Source organism: Parasteatoda tepidariorum, chromosome 5, assembly GCF_043381705.1.
Source record: "Parasteatoda tepidariorum isolate YZ-2023 chromosome 5, CAS_Ptep_4.0, whole genome shotgun sequence".
Taxonomy (NCBI): domain Eukaryota; kingdom Metazoa; phylum Arthropoda; class Arachnida; order Araneae; family Theridiidae; genus Parasteatoda; species Parasteatoda tepidariorum.
This window is the reverse complement of record NC_092208.1, coordinates 79,985,795-80,002,382: the sequence shown is the minus strand read 5'-3', so window position 1 is coordinate 80,002,382 and position 16,588 is coordinate 79,985,795. Positions and strand designations below refer to the sequence as shown.

The window sequence follows — 16,588 nt, the reverse complement described above, 5'->3', positions numbered from 1 at the left end:
TTTTTTGTATTTTGTGAATATAATTTAGCATGTGTGTATCAGAAATTTTCTCGAAGAAATTCTCCGATTTAACTTTTTGAAACCACTCATTTTGGACGAAAATATTTACACACACATTTGTAAATTTAAAATGTAAATATCTATTCTCTGGTGGTGGCAGCAGACAAACCTCAATTTTGTCATTGAACAATTTGTGTGCTACTATGTAAGTTTTAATACCAAACTTTTTAAAGTTTTATATCTTAACAATTAGACATCTGTTGCACATTAATTGTTTAATACATGGGTGCACATTAAAGTTATTGTAGGCCGAATTGTTTTAATATGCAATTAAATATTTTTAAAAATCTACTTCTTATTTTAATTTCTAATTCAATACTTTTGTTTGTACAACTTGGTAAAAATCTGACAGTAATATTTAATGTTCCTTCAAGCATAAAAGAGTCTTACATAAAATTTTGATAAAGTTACGGCCCGCCATTTGATTTGTGGCCCCCGGCCTCATTTAAGTTGGAAAACCTTGTCTTAACTAACATACCTTAAAGAGGTAGGGCAATATACCTAGGGTACTCTCAACTATTTCAGATTAGCAGTTAATTGCTGTTTTAAGTAGCAATTAAATATATTCTGTTTGCATAAGGTTTCTGAGATGTAATGTTGATCTTGATGTTGTAATGTTGGTCTAAGGAGATGTTTATCTCGTTGAAACTAAATTAGGTTTACATTTCATAGTTAGCTTTTTGAATAAATACTAGTTTAAAAAACATTCGAAATACTTGAAAAGTGTTCTTTAATCTCTGACTCATACAGAACATTTTCAGGATTCTTGTATAACTGGAAATTACTATACTGAGAAAAAATATGGTCAAAACTACTAGAATATGGTAAACTTTACTATGTTTCTGACTCCAGTTGAGCACCAAAAACCTCGGTAAATGTTTCACCCAAGATCTTTGGTAATGATTTTCGTGAAATCAACAATAAAATAATTTTTATAATATGTGACAAAATTTGGTAACTTTATCATATATCAGCATGGAATAAAAACCGTTTATTTGGTGAAATTTACTTATCAGTTTTGTATTTTCTACTAAACGTGTGGTAATAAAGAACTATAATTTTGTAAGTTTTTTCCTGTTAACTGTTATCGTATGAACAGAAAAATTACCAAATGAATGGTTAAAACGTCGCCTATTTTGGGTTTTATTACCAGAATTTTGATTTTTTTTACTAAAAATGTCATTACGATCCAGTACTGTAATTTTACCAGATTTTTCTTCTCTGTGTAAGATCTGCTTTGTAGGGTTTACAGATAAGTATTTGAAATTTGAATCGTAGGGGTGTTAGTCTAACGGATCATACACAGAGTTACGCTGAAAGTTAAAGTCAACAAAATCAAATCAAAATGTGATCCTCTTAATTATTATTTCTTAGAATAATTACGAAAAGCTGGAAATGATTGTCGCTAATAGAATTAAAATGCCATGAGTAATTTTAGCGAGCTTAAATTTAATTCCACATTATTAGTCGTTTTTATTAATGAGATATAATGAATATGTTATCAAATATGTTATTCGTAGTCAATTAGGTTACCGAATGTTAATTTAAACTTTTAAAAACAGTACTGATGCTCAAACAAAGCTAAACACTCACTTGAAGAAGTACAAGTTGACTAAATAAAAATTAGACTAAGTCATCTCTAGCTAACTACAGTCGATTATAATTATAACAATAGAGTAATTTTCTTTGAAATGAGGTTTTCTTTATAAGCAAATGTGCATATTTAATTAAATAAATAAACATAATGTTAAAACATAAATATGGGAAACCAAAAGATGAACGAGCTCTATGTTGAACAATAATTTTGATTTAAAATACAGATCTAGAACAGAATGCTTTTGCAAAGACATTGTAGAGTTCCACGGAGCACATTCCAGGACTTATCTCTAGCAGCGTGAGATGCCAAACAATGGAACGATTGCTTGAAGAACGATTGCTTCAAGTTTAGCGTAGCAATGGAAGGGCAGATCTCTAAAGGATCTCTGAAGAATATAAGTTCCTTTTTTGGCCAAAAAGTCCGCCATTTCGTTTCCTCGAAGACCACAACGGTATGGGACCCATTGAAATGCAACACTTCCCTCAATAGTTCTCTGCAGCTCAATACAAGGAGAACTACTATAATCTGGGTTGCTTGACAAAGTCTGAAGGGCAGAGGTAGAATCTGAAAAAAATCACAGCTTTCTCAGGATGGGTAAGACGAACAGCAAGTCGTTGGAGAGCAACATGAATGACTTTGAGCTTTCCATCAAAGTGAGTTGAAAATGGCCCTGCATGTAGATAAAAAGAAAAGGTTTTACTAAAAATCCAGAGCCAGAACTCTACGAGAAATTCGAGAGAGATCCGTCAATGTAGATGTGAAGTCATTTATCACGGGGAAAATGGATATTGATGGTTTTTAGTTTTAGGACTCGTGTCACGTTTCCTTACATTCAAAGCTAAATCCAATTTCACATCGAGAATCATATATTCTAATGGACTTGCTAAAAACAGCAGTTCGTATGGCCAGACACTATCAAATGCACCCTCGAAGTCCATGAAAACAACTAGAACAGAGCCTCTCTGGTTAAGAGCATCCTTAATGGACTGGCTTAAAAAAGTAACTTGTTGGTTTGTTGGCTAACTCTTTCTAAATTCAGCCTGAGTTGGAGGTTATAAGACTCCAGTTAAGGTACCAGTAAGACTAGTTAAGGTACCAGTTTAGACGAGACGTAATCATTTTTCCATAACCTTGGATAAAATACTCGTCGGCAAGATAGGGCGATAGCTGCTTAGATTGTCTAAGGGTTTATTCCTTTTATGTATAGAGACAATGATTGCTTTTTTTTTCCAAACCGCCGGTGCCCCAGAGTTCCAGCTGCAATTATAAAGTTCCAAAAGCACAGAAAGCGCATTGATGCCAAGATTTTTCTGAAATTCAGGGTGAGAGTTATCTGGTCCAGGGCTCTTACCACACTTTACTCGTCTGATGGCCTCTTCGAGCTCCGAAATTTAGAAGTTTTGATGAAAGGCTTCGTGACCAGGAGATTGATATGAAGAAAAGTTTCCTGTTTAATGAATTTCTGCTGAGTCTTGAGATCTCTCCTCAAGCTCTGTTTAGACGAATAAAAAGAGTTAAAAGCATTGGAAATATCCTTGTCATTAGTTAAAACTCGACTGCTAACTCTAAAAGGTTCTCTTGATGGCACGTTAAATTTATTCTGTAATTTATTCACATAATTGAAAACCTTTCGGTACAATATGTTCGGAAAAATTACCAAATGAATGATTAAAATACCGCATATTTTGGTTTTATTAAGCAGAGTTATGGTTACTTTACTTGAAATATCATTATTATACGGCACAGTAATTTTATCAAAGTTTTTTGATCTCTGTAGGAATAGAACATCACAAAAATATGATTTCCCTATCATAAGTTTCCTCAAAATTACTCTTTGCCATTTTTTCACTCGAGGAAAGAAACATTTATTTCTAGTTATTATTTAATCTGTTTGCTATTTTTTTTTCCTGTTCCTAATTACTGTTTATATTATTTTTGTTTTAGGTATAAATTACTGATTAAACCCAAAATGTATACTTTATGCTTAAAAAAAAAAGTTGTTCAAAGAATGTTTTATAGTTTAAATACAAATTTGAACCATTATATACAGCAAATATTTTCATACACTGAGAAAAATGTAATACGGAAAAAATGGTTAAATAACAATTTATTTAATTGTTATTTTACCATATTCAAAGAAAAGAGTCAAATAACCATAAATGAGATTATATTGAAACTGTTATAACCGTTATAACTGATGAACTGTTATAAAGTTAGTTATAGTTAACTGTTATAATTGATAAAAACCATTTATTAACTGTTTTCACCTAATACGAACAACCAGAATTTTATCGCACCTACTGGACCCACCTAATGAAGCCAGGTTGCAGATGGGTACAAATTATATCCGAGATGGATAATTTGTCAATCCCATGACCGACAGAACGTGAGTTCGAGTCCCAGCGTTGACACCTCAGCATTTCCTTAAACACGAGAAGAGTGTCCTGCATTTCTCAATTTGTGACCCTGGGATATAAGAATGCGATACTCTCATTCACGCATAGATGGCAGCACCATAAAGCTGTTGAACTATTTCTAATGTCCAGTTAAATTTATTTTTTATATTTTTGAAACCATGCAAGTTGTAAATGGTTAAAAAACCATAAAGGTAAAAAATATTCCTTACCATAGACTGCTGCCGATTATTTTACCTCAATTTTAGAATAAAAAATTCCAACAGTAGAGTAAAATGTTCCGTAATAAGTTGGATAACAAAAAGTAATGAAGCATATTTCTATATAGCATTTAGAATTTAAGTATAAAATTCGCTCCTTAATGGTGATGTCAGAAGTTAACGTAACAAATAATATTATTTCTGCAGCAAACTATTGTACTATCCGAATAAAATACTATGCAGTTCATTAATGACAATAAATTCTTCTAAGAATGTTTACGTCTCTTGTTTATATGCATACAAAAATGCAACTTTCCGAGAATATTCCAGATATTTTCTTTGTTCGATACTTTCATAACTGCCTCTAATGAGGCAGCAATGTCTGTTCTCTCCAACAAGCAAAAGCAAACTTAAGTGTACTCTATATCTTTCCCCAAATCATCTTCACCATCTCATTAAGAAATAAAAAAGAAACAAGCAAAGAAAAATGAAAATCCAAGATTATTTCAAAACGACATCTCAAAGACAGCCAGAGGAAGATGTTCGGGAGGGGGCGGAGAAAGATGTCGATGTCGCCAACGTCTTTTTTGAGTAACATTATCTTCGGTTGAGAGCCTTTTTTCCAAAAATAATTCGATTACTTTTTATTTTGGTTTCATAAGAAAGAGATGATGAGAGGATGAAGGAAAGACGGTAACAAAGGAGTAGTTTTTCGAAAGGGAATCAAGATTTAATACAGTGTAGTAATTATTATATAATAATATTATATATCTTTATATAATCTAAGAAGAGAGTGAAATGATAGCAAATAGCCAATCACAGAACACTTGCGGTTAGCAACGCACAAAACAGCCAATTAAAATTGAGAACGCATGTGTGTGTAAAAGTAATAATTTTTTAATAATGCTGCTTGCTAAAATATTACAACTAAACTTGCCATTGCGATCGCAACGAACTATAGGGGCGTTGTTGTATGAGACGAATACCTGCGATTTCTATAAGAACAGTCATTCATTTATTCTAGAGACGTCTTTAATGTAGCGTGTAGAATTGCAACTTTCCTCCTTTATTGTGGCTAATCAAATTTAAAAAAGAAAAATGTTTGATATTCTTTCTCATGCAAACGAAAACAAAATGGTATCTCTTTTTTTTCTTCTTTTTTTTCGAGAAGGAACATCCAAAACACATCTGAAAAATATTTGTACATAAGCAGAAAAAAATATGCATATTCTTATAAGAGTTAAAACCTAATGCCCGAGAAATAGTTTTTCCAAATTTAATGATATAACATGAAAGGCCTATTTAAACTTTGCATTCCATAGTTTTAAGAATCATATTACTTCAAAAATTAAAATGAACAAAAAGTATACATAAGCCTCATAATTTTATGAAATTTAATTTTGTAAAAAAAGTTTTTTGACAACAATTTTTATCAAAACATTTCAAGTTTCAATAAAAATCATTATTTAGAAACTAAAAAACGTAAAATAAAGAATGCTGACGAAACAAAAAAACAATTCTTTTTTGTTGCCATTTTTCAGTGCTACGAAAATTCGTCTTTGAGATTTACAAAAAACAAAACAAGATGCAATTTTATTTTTTCAGTAGCGAAATATTTCACCAAAAAAAACGAAAATGTACCAATTCCCACGACATGAAACTTTATCTTGGTAAACGTACGTTTTGGAAATGTTATTTCATTTGGAATCTTATTTATCAGAGTTCATACGGCGATATGATTGCTTTGAATCTCTATATCGGCCTATTTTCCACCGAAATCCGATTGACTACTTTGATTTTAAATAAAGTGTTTTATTTTACGATTTGTCGCAAAAGTTTTAAGTGTAGATTGGCGACACTTAAAAACCGCCAAATCTGTAGCGACATGGCGTTAGTACGTAAGTACCGAATTTTTATTCCATACTTTTCTGAATCATATTACTTCAAACATAAGAATATACAAGAAGTATACATAAACACATAATGTTATACCACTTAATTTTTCAAAAAAAAAGAATTTTGACAACAATTTTTGTCAAAAAATTATTAACTAAAAAACGTAAAGTAAAGAATTCTTAGGATAAAAAACGATTTTAAAAATTCTTTATATTGAAATAAAAACTTTCATATTGTTTTTTTTAAATTCTAATAGTTCTTAATCAGACGTAAAAAAACCATTCTGTAGAGAACTATCATCAAATAAGAAAAAAATAACAAATTTTTTATTATAAAAATCATAACACTCACCTGTTTTATAAACCCGCAGAATTCCAAATGAAATGTTCTTCGTTTGAAAATTTTATTTTCAAATAATATATGCATAGATTATCCCTTCATTACTTTTAGATAACATACCACACATCAAACTTTTATAATTGTAAGATCTCGATATGAATTTGAATATGTAGCTTAAAAACAGAATAGCTGAATTCTAGTTGAAATTATTCTTTCAAAACTAAAAAATACTTACCAAGAAAACGATAAAAAATTATTAATAATCAGCACAAATGAAACTACAAGTATTTCAAGTAGTTCGGATGATTCTTTATTGCTGTTTTCTGAATTATATAGATACAGAAATATATACTCTTCTATAAAGAAGAAGAAAATTCTATAACTATTACAGTTCTGTAAGTTCTGGATTCACTTTATTCATTGGAATGACGAAAGCAATGCTGACTTCACTTTAATTTGTAGTGAATTGAAGACAGAAAAAATTATTTTACCGTAATACACACATCTGTAACAGCAAGTGATCATGAAATTGGAAATTATGTTGTTGGTAATAGAAAGGTAAAAATTACTGAGAAATTGTTCTCCAAATGCTTGGCATGTTCTGCTTCAATGTTTGGCATGTTTTGGTTAGTTTTTTCAAGAACTTCTACCTTTTCCATAGGTTAATTTTGCTTTTTATTTGCTGCCAAGAAAATGGCGTCCGTCATTGCTAATGCTTATGTGGTAACTAATGCCCGATATTTTCAGGCTCCCGCTGGAGGGCGTACTCGAGCATTGCGATCGCGAATTGTTTTCCTTTAAATATTTTTCTATCCCTAATTTGAAGTTATTTTCCAGTACTGTTATTATTATCAAAGTATTAAATTAGTATCAAAGTATTAAATAAGTATTAAATTATGGTTGTGAACTCATCAAATTTGTTTGAACAATATAATGTTACAAGAAAATAAATGTTCTTTTAAAAAATTATTACTTCGAAAAATCACTTCTGCTCACCAAGAGATCTAAATGTTTATAATACTAATAGATAGTAATGTTTGGACGTGGAAAGTAGAAACGCAAGCATAAGCAAACAGAATTACTTTTAGTTCATATAGGTTAAGCGAATAATTTTAATTTTAGTAGAAAAACTGTTTACTGCCAAAAGACAATTATTGTGTAGCAATCATCGGGGTTGGTGAGCGGTAGCGATCAGGGGGCTTAGCCCCCTAGTATATACAATAATAATAATAATAATAATAAATATTATATTTATATACAGTATCATATTTGGTTATAAGAATAATAAACAAATGTTGTTGCCTCACGATCACGATAGTGCAGATCTCCCCCCCCCCAAATTTGAAAATATTCCCCGTTGATTTCCGCAACGAAAATACGCACAAAATTTTCATAAATTAATCAGTTTTAAAGAATGTCGACTTACATGAAACACTAACAATTTTAAGTATAACAATCTTGTGCAACAATCGATAAGTGTAACAATCTTGATTTATATCAATAGCATATATAAGTTGTTGGTTCCGATGTAATCACTCAAGCATTTTTCGTATACTCATGGAAAAATAAATAAAGGAAAAAAGAAACCGAAAAATAAAAATATAAATCTTGTGTTTCAACACATCTAATTTCTGGCCTTCAAGAAAGAAAAATCTCACCATTATAGTGCGTAATTGCTCACTTATCTTTTTTTTCCTCTCCCTTAAATTGTAGGTCCAGAGCGTAAATGATATGATGAAGATCTCATCACTTTTTTTAACTTGGCGATTATGCTCGGATGTTGTGCAGGATAGCCTTTTATTACAAGGATTAATGGAGAAAAAATTCATAAAAAAGAGTTATAAGAATAAAGCTCCACGCGAATTTGTTAAAAACATTTTTTTGCCTTCATTCTTTGCGAGAATGTATCTGATTTTTTGTTTTGCTTATGGCAGGGGTGGCGAACCTTTATACACCAACGTGCCATTTTCTCTAAAAAAATTGCCTAATGAGGTCATAGACGTGCCATCAAATAATTTTGGGGATTAAATTTATTGGGAAAATAATAATACTAAATACTATCAACTCAAAACTCTTTACTATTTACATTGAAAAAAAAATACATTTTGCAATGTTTCAGTTATACGCGTAATTCAACTTAAAGTAACATCGGTGTGACTTCTGTTGTTGCAGATTAGATGACCAATAACTTATATTAGGTTGTAAGATGTTAGTTAAAGCAGGACTGTTGATTTTTTTGCTAGTTAGTTATTGTTAGCTTGTTTTTTACGGTTATTAATCGTTTTTTTAGTTTTAATTTCTTTATTAATAATTGTTTATTATTTTGTTTGTTTTTTGAGAATTTTAATTTAATTGTTACATATGCTTCATAACGTAATAACATTTGTGTAATAACAATTCATAGTGTAGCAACAATTGTGATCGGTGGAGTGCCCAAAATATTGTGTCGCGTGCCATAAATGGCACGCGTGCCATTGGTTCGCCATCCCTGGCCTAGGGCGAATTTTTGTACATTTTAAACTTAATGAGGATTATTTAAAAAAAAACATTATGCTTTTATTTACGTTAACATGATGCTATCACTTTACAGACTGGTACATCCAAAGCTATATCCAAAGCTACACTTCTTCTTTACCCATACAATTATACATCGGAAACTACACTTCTTCATCAATACACTTCTAAATCGGACACTATACTTTTTCTTCTTCTCTTCTTTATTCATACTCTTCTACACTGGAAACTACACTTCTTCTTTTCACTTACACATCGGAAACTACACTTCTTCGTCCATACACTTCTAAATCGGACACTACACTTTTTCTTCTTCTCTTCTTTATCCATACTCTTTTACACTGGAAACTACACTTCTTCTTTTCACAAATACACTTATTCATCGGAAACTACACTTCTTCATCCATACACTTCTAAATCGGACACTACACTTTTTCTTCTTCTCTTCTTTATCCATACTCTTTTACACTGGAAACTACACTTCTTCTTTTCACAAATACACTTATTCATCGGAAACTACACTTCTTCATCCATACACTTCTAAATCGGACACTACACTTTTTCTTCTTCTCTTCTTTATCCATACTCTTTTACACTGGAAACTACACTTCTTCTTTTCACAAATACACTTATTCATCGGAAACTACACTTCTTCATCCATACACTTCTAAATCGGACACTACACTTTTTCTTCTTCTCTTCTTTATCCATACTCTTTTACACTGGAAACTACACTTCTTCTTTTCACAAATACACTTATTCATCGGAAACTACACTTCTTCATCCATACACTTCTAAATCGGACACTACACTTTTTCTTCTTCTCTTCTTTATCCATACTCTTTTACACTGGAAACTACACTTCTTCTTTTCACAAATACACTTATTCATCGGAAACTACACTTCTTCATCCATACACTTCTAAATCGGACACTACACTTTTTCTTCTTCTCTTCTTTATCCATACTCTTTTACACTGGAAACTACACTTCTTCTTTTCACAAATACACTTATTCATCGGAAACTACACTTCTTCATCCATACACTTCTAAATCGGACACTACACTTTTTCTTCTTCTCTTCTTTATCCATACTCTTTTACACTGGAAACTACACTTCTTCTTTTCACAAATACACTTATTCATCGGAAACTACACTTCTTCATCCATACACTTCTAAATCGGACACTACACTTTTTCTTCTTCTCTTCTTTATCCATACTCTTTTACACTGGAAACTACACTTCTTCTTTTCACAAATACACTTATTCATCGGAAACTACACTTCTTCATCCATACACTTCTAAATCGGACACTACACTTTTTCTTCTTCTCTTCTTTATCCATACTCTTTTACACTGGAAACTACACTTCTTCTTTTCACAAATACACTTATTCATCGGAAACTACACTTCTTCATCCATACACTTCTAAATCGGACACTACACTTTTTCTTCTTCTCTTCTTTATCCATACTCTTTTACACTGGAAACTACACTTCTTCTTTTCACAAATACACTTATTCATCGGAAACTACACTTCTTCATCCATACACTTCTAAATCGGACGCTACACTTCATCTTCATCAGTACAGTCCCTGGCCAAATTATTGGACGCACTCTAAGATTCTATGTAAAATCTTAATTATCAGGTGATACTATACAGCTTTAATATCTTTTATGCGGCAGAAACCGGTTTGCACTTGTTTGCGTTCGTGTATCAATTGGTTAACATTGTAACGCGACACGTTGAAAATAAATGGGAAGTATATGAAAAATCTCCCGAATAAAAATCCATTACATGTATGTATAAATACAAAAGTTTTGGATACAAACTGGTGTAAAACATGTAATTATTGAAACACTACAGTACGTCTAATAATTTGGTCTGATTATTATAGTATAATAATATAATACCTGATATAATAAATATTCTATATTAATATAATATATCGTTTAATTTCTCCAATAGTCAAATTTATATTATATATAATCTAATTTAACCTATTGATACTTGAACGTAAACAAGTGCAAACCGGTTTCAGTCACGTAAAAACAATAAAGCTGTATAGTGTATCACCTGATAATTAAGATTTTACATAGAATCTTACAGTGCGTCTAATAATTTGGTTAGGGACTGTACACTTATAAATAAGAAATTACACTTCTACTTCATCCATACGCTTTTATATCGAAAACTACACTTCTTTTTCATCCATGCACTTTTATACATCGAAACTACAACTCATATTCACTTATATAAGGGAAACTACACTTCTTTTTCATTCACACTCTAAGTTGAAAAATCGGTATCTGTAAAACATGCACTCAGATAAAATTCGATAGAAACTCCATTTTATTAAGAGAATCAGGAGCCAATGTCATAGGAAGACATTAAGAATTTAATTTTTCGAATTTCAAATAGGCATGTTGGTTTTCTGATTAATGGTTACAGAAACGTCAAACAATAATTTACTTTTATTTTTTACTCTCACATGAAAATTTTTAATAGAGTTTTCGAATTTTTATTTGCGGCTAATTAATGTTTTTAAGATAAAGGCTCCTTACATAGCTTAAATTAACAATTAGATCTCAACAAAAACTACCTAAACATTTTAATATATTTTACATAACTTTAATCTAAAATTCTTACAATGGCTAAAATCACTAGAAGTTACTGTTGTTACAACTAGTCTGGAATAGATTATGACTTAGAAAGTTCTGAACTCAAAAGATAAATAATGAAAAGTTCTAAAGCATAATAGAATACTTTTTTAACAAGCGCGAGGATAATTTTTTGCTGTTTCTAATGTATTTTTCCAATACTAGCAAGCTTGCTTTGAGAAACCAAGCGAATTTAAGGTAGAGGGTGCTTTTCTTGTTTTTTCAGTGGCGCTATCTGTGAAAAAGACTATGACTCACATACGCCAAGCATACGTCACAGCCCGTTTATAGGAGTAAGCCATTCATACATCCATTCATTTAGTGACGGATCGTAATTTTGACCTGAACCAGAGAACGATCAGTCTCCAATTCAGTACCCCCATAGGTATGATTTGTTATGGGAACATGGATGACTTTGTGACCCGACATATTTAACGAGCACCATTTACTACACGGGGAGTACTCGGTCTGCAGGGATCGAACTCACGACCTCTTGGACATGGGAATATTTATTTATATTTATAACCGTTGTTGAACAGCCGATTCAAATTTGGGTTTAAGACTACTAATGTTCAACTCCGTAGCCTTGTAATTTTGAACCCAATCCAGAAGACAAGGGAACTCTCGGATCAAGTATTAAGAGAAATTTGCCTACGTGGAGGACTTTTTGATGAAACTCACCCGCATTTGTGTTACATGGAGAGGAAAACCACGAAAGCCTCCCATGGTTAGCCTGATGGCAAAGAGACTCTAACCCATGATCTGTCCACCACTGAGGATATTTTACGTCAGTACAGTGGTCAGCGCGAGCCGCATGCGGAATTCGAATCATTCAGGGATTCGAACCCGGGACGCCTCATTGGGAGGCGAGAAAATCCGGACCCCTCGGTCTACAAATTTCTCTGCTACCTAGCACGCAGCGCTGCTGACCACCCCTCCCCCCCGACTACGCTACGACTATAAATTTATGTAAATAAATGTACAGAAACTACTACTTATTTAAGAAAATTATAGATATTACGCACGTAACAAACACACATAATTTGTTTCCAGCGTATTCTAACAAATTCATTTATTTATTTTCTTTCTTTCTTTTTTTTAAACATATACATATAGCGAAAAAAACAAAATACTATAAAAAATATAGAAAATAAACCGCCAGAAAAGCATAAGGAGTATCAATCAGTCCACCTTAATTTTATATCTTTCAATAAAAATAAAATAAAATCAAATCTGAGAGAACTTTGCCAATTTCAAATCTGCAATAAAATCAGCCTACAACATCACGCCTGATTTTAATTCCATTTCTAACGCGTCTCAAATATCTTACTGAAATACAATAAATTCTGAGGCGTGTTCTGAATTTCGAATGCCATCCTTTTCTTATGCCGGGGCTCTTTTCTGCTTAGCTGGGGCGCAGGACGAAGGGAGTATGGCGGGAAGTAAAGTAGGTCACACCAAAGCCCTGGTCGCTCGATATCTTCTGGTGACGTCAGCGAAGCTTGATAGCTTGTCTCTGTAGCCACATTAGGCGAAATTCTGCAATTTCGGTGACTAAAATCGGTTGTTTCTAAGAAATACTGTGCGATTAATATTTTTGGCAAAGTATAAAAGACTTTATTAAACTAAATTTATTGCGACTTAAAATCCTTACTTCCTTCATTTCTGCAAATTAAAAAATAGTTCCAAGGACAATAATATTTTGATTTTAGTAATTTCTTTCATGCTGGCAATTTAAAAATGATGAAAATAAATACTCAGATTTGTTATTTAAAATTTACACTACGCAGATGTTACTTTTTTACTTTTGAGATTTGTTACTATTAAATACTTTTTAATTTCTTGCTTAAAATAATTTAATTTTTCTAATATCACCGAGAAATGTTTCATAAATGATTAAGGTTTTATATTTATTAAGGTTTTATAAAATTAAGGTTTCATAATTATTCTTTCAAAATCAAAATGAATTAAACAATATTTGTTTTATATAAATTTAGACTAATTTGATTTTACATAAAGTTTTTTTTAAAAAATATATTTCAGCATAACTTTCATATTATTTTAAAATTAAAGATCCACAGGAACTTCAGAAATATGATGATATTAAAAATTCTAGATTTTTAACCGATTCATGCAAAAATGTGTGCTTGTTTTATTATTTCATATTTTTCCCAAATCAAAAGTGAACAATAGTAAAAACAGCAAAGTTAACAATAATTTGAACAATAAGTAAAAGCTTCAGTTTGTGTTTTTGCACATTTTATAAACTAAACTCAAAATAATAGCAAAAAGTTTGCAGAACTAAACACGCACAGAAGATATACTTATGTCAGTGCCTGTTTCATAGACTAAGACTTTATTCATATTACTAATTAAACCATAAAAATAATATCTTTTTTTGTCCTAAACTTATTAGAAGGCTTTTAAATCATCATTTAGAATATAGAAAAAGTAAGACTACAAATTGTTTGCTATCAATAGTAAGTACCAATTTGTAATGCTAATTTAATTTCATATAATTCAAAAACTCAGCGCTGACGAAATATTTTTTTCCTATACACACTTGCATTCTTTTATAAATGAGCTTTATATCTTATATGTTTGCCTAACTCTCCCTTGCACCCACCTGGCTGAAAAGGATGACCACAATTAGCAATTAGATGTGTTTATTTGCCCTACCAAAATCCATGTAAAGTTACATGGGAAAATGTTAAGAAATCGTTAGCATACTGAAATGTTCTCTTAATAAATGGAAAAATAATTAAATAAAAATATAAACAAATATGAAAATGCTTGTCATAATTTTTTGTTGTTGTTTAGGATATGATATATATTTTCTTTTGAGTTGTTCATAAAGTAAAAATGTTATAGTTACTTTTTCATTACATAACTAGTACTTTTTGTATATTAAGTGGTAAAATTGCGAGTTTGGCAAGATTTGCTTCGGTACCCAAGTAGCGTTTGCTAATTTGCTTCCGGTAATTCATCTATGAATTCAGTCCCGATTTTATAGTCCTTATTATTCAAAGTATATAAATAAATGAGTGGATTAAATAAAAACTAATTGCTTAAATAGAACTTTTTTCTTAAGTATACTTTAGATATAAAACACCTAGTTACGCTGTTGTAATTTTAGACAACGATTATAAATAAATTAAATCCATTATTACCATTATTAAGTTACTGTTTTCACATTCATAATCATCAGAAATAAAACTCTCACTTTTGATCATTCAACAACCCTTGATCTATGTTTCGTTAATTTTAAAGATCATTTCGTCACAAAATCACGCGATTTTTGACGAAACAGGAGTTTTCAAATGTATGGCGAAAATGTTTCCTCAACTCGAAACCTCATCGTAGGGTATTGTGGGAAATGGTTAACTAGAATGACGAAACTGGGATGAAGACTAGACGATCAAAAATAAGGTGGCAAAATAAGCCGACCGGCCTGTTTGATGGTCAAGGAGTAATCTTTGTTCCAGGAAGATCCCGGGTTCGAATCCCTTCAGACATTGGCGTAATTTATCACTCTGTTCTATTTGTCTTTCTTGTGTTATTAAGGTCGCGTTGGCCCAGCTATATGATGCCTACGATAAAGTGATTATTCGAAAAGTTAAATACAGTAGGCACAAGGTGCTTTTTTCTTCTTTTGAAAATATAGAATGACGTAATATTTTTTTACTATTGACAAAATTCATTTCCTCGTAGAAGTAACGATAGTTATTTTGTCACTTTGACGAAATGTTCGCTCGCAGCATTTACCAGAAAAGGGTTCCATAAATAACAAAGAAAGTTTCGAGAAATTTGAGTATTTATTTTTTACAGTGTTTTTCTCATTGCTTTGTTGTATATTATTGCAAGAAAAAAATCTTTCTGTTATAAAATGTTTAATTCTTGCTTATGCTATCCATAATAAACTGAAATAATTTTCTTTCCGAGGAAAAGACACCACCTTTATACAGGTGCCTTTTTTTATTTAAACATTCCTGGCGTAAATATTGCAGCAAAAATAAAATATTTGCTTAATAAATATTTTAATTAAGCTTTCGCAAGTCATGGTTTGTTAATACCCAAATTATTTTTGTTTTTCATTATCTCGACTAAAATCATTGCATATACAATCATTTTTGTCGAAAAAAAATGAAATTTTTCTACTGTGTATTTCCATGTAAAAGAAGTACACGACAGAAGTATAAAAAAAGAAAATTTTTCACTTTATTTTGCATATAATTAATTTACAGATATTTGTTCACAAAATATTGAATTAAAAAGCCTGACTATAATAAGAGGGAAAATTCTCAATAAACTTCCTCAGCAATGATGGAGTAAATTTTCCTAAAATGGAAGCTTTCGCAATGGCAGCTAAATAAAACAACTAGGATGAATAGTTAGCAATCTAAAACGCTTTGCAGTTCTAGTTACAGACATTATATAAATTAGTAATCTACTTAAGGCCCTGAAAGGCACAGTAAAATTAATTAACATGAATTAGTTACCCTTTGTGGTATCACCCTTAGTCCTATTGCGTGGACTATAATTGCATTTATCTGTAATAGCTTGAAATAGGACGTGTTAAATTATCCTCCAACTATCTATCCTTTTTGATATTGCAGGGTAAAGAGAATAAATATCCCCAAGGGTCATGTATAATGAATGAAAATAATGCTTTCAGTTAAAGCAATTTAGTTTAAATGATATTACAGCATATTTAATGCAGGAATATCTTATTTACTTTTCGTCGCTTTAAAATGAGCGTCATTGCAATGCACAAAAATAAGGCACTGGCTTACACAATGTGAATTTAAACTCCACAAAAAAAACTAAGTAAGGTTTAGTGCATATTTTATTATAATTAAATACGTAACTAAATTTAATCAAATTAGTTCGGAAACAGATATTCTAC

General features: G+C 31.1%; 1 protein-coding gene across 1 annotated transcript in view; it reads right to left on the bottom strand.

Annotated features, from left to right (window-relative positions):
- LOC122269421 (piggyBac transposable element-derived protein 4-like) overlaps positions 1-16,588 on the bottom strand; it is a 58,856-nt gene that overhangs the window by 15,108 nt on the left and 27,160 nt on the right. The window contains exon 3 of the mRNA XM_043042456.2: positions 3,019-3,149. Within this exon, the coding sequence (XP_042898390.2) occupies positions 3,019-3,149 (131 nt within the window). The remainder of the gene's footprint in view (positions 1-3,018; positions 3,150-16,588) is intronic.